The 3,488-nt window shown below is 44.9% G+C and overlaps 1 protein-coding gene across 1 annotated transcript; it reads right to left on the bottom strand. All coding sequences in view use genetic code 11, as the record gives it.

The window, feature by feature from the left end:
- Positions 1 to 2,697: 2,697 nt before the first annotated feature.
- EGR_11033 (hypothetical protein) lies at positions 2,698 to 3,260 on the bottom strand (the record flags this gene model as incomplete). Its single annotated transcript, XM_024500282.1, has 2 exons — positions 2,698 to 3,120; positions 3,240 to 3,260. The coding sequence occupies 2 exons, from the start codon at positions 3,258 to 3,260 to the stop codon at positions 2,698 to 2,700; spliced, it is 444 nt and encodes a 147-aa protein (XP_024345304.1).
- Positions 3,261 to 3,488: the final 228 nt, after the last annotated feature.

The following is a 3,488-nucleotide window of genomic DNA, read 5'->3' as shown; positions in this document are numbered from 1 at the left end:
TTTACACGGTATGCGTTGATCAGTCGATGCACTTCTACCAGTTCCTACACCACATCAATTCATCAATCCTCATCAACAAGTTGCTTTCCTCACATTTACCTTTCATCTGAGCTGAAGCATCAAATGTCAAAACGATGTCTCATTTGTGTGAGTGCACTTGACTGCCTACATCTTGCAGCTACCAACTTGGCCGCACACCATTCCATCCATACCGGTCTCGCTAACATCCCACCACTTCTCCTGCATAGTTACTTCCAAGCTCTGCCAAGAAACACATGCAATGGCACCTGTGAGAGGGAAGTCCAGGTCTATGCGAGAATACAGTTCCTTCACTCCAAGTGGCAGTTTCGGTGGATTATTCGCTCCTCCAGTTGTGTAGGGCCTCCACGCACCGTGGTTCCATGAATTACCATCACCACCACATTGGCTTTACTTAACTGTATGCAAACCGATGCGATCGTTTGATTGTGTAATCACTTGAGATGTGTCAAGTATGTCGAAGTGTGCATTTATTAGCGTCAGCATCTCTCATGCTACTGCTAGAGGTATTTGCTGAAGGAGACGTCAAATATGTAAGCAGAAACTTTACTACTGGAAGTGGTTTTCAGTTGCAATTGAAGCCAAGGAGGTGGTAATGATTGCATGACAAACAGTCGTTTGAAGGCAGGGAACATGCGTCCTACTGGAAAGCAGTGCTCCATGTAGACATCAAGGCAATGCTCCATGTGCCGAGGTGGATTCACTCAATGGGTCTTGTCCCTCACTTACTGTGTCGCAATCGTCACTCAATTGGATTAATTCATTGCTACGACTCATGGACCCTTCCAGACGCCCTTCATTTGGGCGCTAAATCAGTGCTAGTGCATGACCACAAGTCCTTATAAGGTGTGGAGTACAATGAGCAGGGTAATGAGATGACTAGCTACTCTGGGGTAGAACATTCAAATAGGACAAGCCTTTCAAATGCGGTCCTACGTGTTAGTGATGATCCCGATGGTTATCTTCTCTATACACATTGTGGGGCATATGTAGGCGGCATTATATGGGTTCGGTGCTGTAGGGTACTGTTTTTTGTGAAATGCATTATATTCCTATCATTTTGCATCATTATACCATGCAAATGAGAAGAACCCGTTGTATGTGAATTGAATTGTTGGGTTGCAGCAAGAAATGCGCTTATCTGGATTCTAAGGTTACTGGAGCTGCCTTCTTATCAACTTCGTGGTTTTATAGCACTTGCTGAAAATTTTCAGCATGCGCAGATAGGAAATGGTGTGCAGCAGTTTAATTTAAACGATAGGTTAACTGAAGACAATTGCTGCACCCAAAGCAGGAGGGTCCTCCATTCGCGATAATAATGAACGATTGCACGGCCGCAGTGGCACTTATGCCAACTGGCATGTCGAGGTGCAGCCTAAGCAGGTGCATCCCACCTGGTATGCTTTGACACACAACCGCTAACTTCAATGGATCCCAAATTCACCTTCGCAGGTACACCACTTCGAATCTCCATTATGAAACTGATCACTCCTATACCGGTTGTCGACTAACATGATGTGTGATAGAATTTTTGTTGCAAAGTTCGTTGATTGAGCGAACAAGGAGCTAGTTGTTGTCGAAAGTTTCACCGCTCCATTGTTCACTCCAGCCTTGCCTTCAGCCTCAAATATGTTGCCTGATTCACGTGTGGCGCGATGCAGATTAGCCTGAAATCCATCCACCCGATACAATATGGCTTGAACATGTACAAATTGTCTTCATTCTATTACCTCTTGTCGTAATGCTAAGAAAGGGAGGTAACCAACTAGTCATTGTGAAGAAAGTCTCCTTTTCTCAAGGCAGTACAATGCTTAACACCACGTCACACTGCTGGGTCGTGCGATGATGTACACTCGAGTTACAGTGAGAGTAAACCACTGCCTCCTCCTTCTCCTCCTTATTACCTTAGTGATATTCGTTTGAAGTGAAGCTATGACCCTTTCTTGACATCCCACATTCGCAAGCAAATGTGGAAGAAGCACGTACGAAAGAAGAAAGGAAGAGAAATGGAGGTGGTTGTTTACTACTAGAGAAGAGGACGCGTTTTATTGCAGTGGGGGGTGAAGACAGTTTGTACTTCAATGGATAAGGAAGGCAGACTGAAGTGGTAATTATTCCATCAAAAAGGCAACTTAAGCTACCTGTTTGCCTCACGAATGCTATATCCACTACTTGAATTCTCTACTCGTGTGCTGCAAATCGCATTGTCATTTGAATTTGACACGATCAAAGAGACACCAAGTGTTGGTCAGTATTTCTTTAACTAGAAAGCAGGAGCATCCAAGTTAATGGCTACTCCGCCCTTTACAATATTTTGCCTGGGTTTTGTGCCTACATAAAGCGATGCACTTTGCTTGCATCTTGTACCACATAGGCAGTCTGTTGCAAACCAGAGTGACAGAGCAGGCACAGCTGACTAGCAAGAGATTTGGGCAATGATACTAGCTTCATGACACCTTGGTAAGCTACTCCCCGAAGTAGATCCATTTTATTAATGACTTGTTTCCTTATCACTGTAGGCGCACCTTCTCGGCCCTGCTGTCCTATTCTCTCCTCACACATCCATTTGCATAATTAACTGGTCGTTCATTCTAGTGTAGTTCAATTCTAAACCACTTCAGCGAATCTGCGATTTTGGTAAGTAATTTGTGCAGAAGATTAAATAATCACCTCAACATTCATCGTGACACTGCATGCCTCCGTGATCACCTCCTTTGAACATGGCAGTCGCCGTATCCACGCCTCTGCCAGCCGTTGCAACTTCCCCTCAGACGGACTCCAGCACAGCCTCTCATCCTCAATCACATGAAGTAGGTAGACTTTGAATCTAACATGCCACTTCTTAATGAGACTGTTCAAGGCGTGGGTTTGATCAACCATCTTGGTGTTGGAAGCTATGCCTTTGTTTTCCACCACCACACGCAGAAGACGTGACAGTGCCGCCAGAGTAGTGCGGTGCATTTCCTGTGGCCTCTCCACCCTTGTTGTAAGTTTCTTCGAATCGGTGATGGTGGAGGTAAATGCATCGGGAGCGAGGATTATGGAGTAGATGTAGCGGTAGAAGATATGAAGACCGATGAACTGAATCAGGGTAAGAAGGATATATTGCAAGTGGGGAGCACATTTTGTCTGTTATTTCAAGCTCAATTGTAGTGGATTGCTAGATCTCTCCTGAGTTTGTATTAGAGGTGCATTCCAACCTGTACACCTCTCATGGGCATAACTGTGCAACCATGCTTGAACGCGATTTGGAATGAGCTCACAAGAGCTTTGATACCAATCAGTAAGGTTCTGTCACTGGACACTTCGAATACTGATGTGTAAGGCATCTGGTTTGGTGTGGTGGAGCAACGATTTTCATTTCTCTGACCACGCAGATGTGACAATTGCCTGCCTGACCTATCACGCTGCCAGCTTATAGGCATAAGACTATAATTTGCACACCTCAT

The sequence above is a fragment of the Echinococcus granulosus genome (genome assembly GCF_000524195.1).
Source record: "Echinococcus granulosus chromosome Unknown EG_S00337, whole genome shotgun sequence".
NCBI classification, from domain to species: Eukaryota; Metazoa; Platyhelminthes; class Cestoda; order Cyclophyllidea; family Taeniidae; genus Echinococcus; species Echinococcus granulosus.
Note: the sequence above shows the minus strand (reverse complement) of the source record. Positions and strands in the feature narration are given on the sequence as shown.